The 483-nt window shown below is 72.0% G+C and overlaps 2 protein-coding genes across 2 annotated transcripts in view; both read right to left on the reverse strand.

The window, feature by feature from the left end:
• LOC102045602 (perilipin-4-like) overlaps positions 1–114 on the reverse strand; it is an 8,406-nt gene extending 8,292 nt beyond the window's left edge. The window contains 1 exon segment of the mRNA XM_031064021.1: positions 106–114. Within this exon segment, the coding sequence (XP_030919881.1) occupies positions 106–114 (9 nt within the window).
• Positions 115–125: 11 nt separating this feature from the next.
• SEMA6B (semaphorin 6B) overlaps positions 126–483 on the reverse strand; it is a gene marked incomplete at its 5' end in the record, with an annotated part of 6,663 nt that continues 6,305 nt past the window's right edge. The window contains 1 exon segment of the mRNA XM_031064022.1: positions 126–253. Within this exon segment, the coding sequence (XP_030919882.1) occupies positions 126–253 (128 nt within the window).

The raw sequence follows: 483 nt of genomic DNA on the forward strand, positions 1-483 counted from the left end.
CAGCCCGGGTGTCCCCATGCCAGGTGTCCCCAGCCCTGGAGTCCCCACGCCAAGGGACCCAATGCTTGGCGTCCCCAACCCCAAGGAACCCAAAGCCAGATGTGCCCACGCCATGTATCGCCACTTCAAGTGTCCCTTTGCCAGATGTGCCCACGCAAGGTGTTCCCGTGCCACCTCAGGGTGCCAGGTGTCCCCAGCCCCTGCGGAGACTCAGGCCAGGGGACAGAGGGCCGTGGGTGACCCCCGTGGGTGCCTCGTGGGGCGAGAGACAGCCGGGAAAGGGGACAGGCGGGGGACACGGCGGGGGGGGGGGGGGGCGGGCAGGGACACCTTATCCCAGGGGAGTTCCTGGGGACCTTGGTGGGGCCGGGTGCGCGGGTGGGTGCGTGTGTGTGCGTGTGTGTGCGGGTGCCCACCGAGCGGGTGCCACCCCGTGGCCCCCCAGCCCTGTGCCCCCTCCCCCGGCCGGTCCCGGCCCCCGGG

Source organism: Geospiza fortis, unplaced genomic scaffold (genome assembly GCF_000277835.1).
Source record: "Geospiza fortis unplaced genomic scaffold, GeoFor_1.0 scaffold299, whole genome shotgun sequence".
Classification (NCBI taxonomy): Eukaryota; Metazoa; Chordata; class Aves; order Passeriformes; family Thraupidae; genus Geospiza; species Geospiza fortis.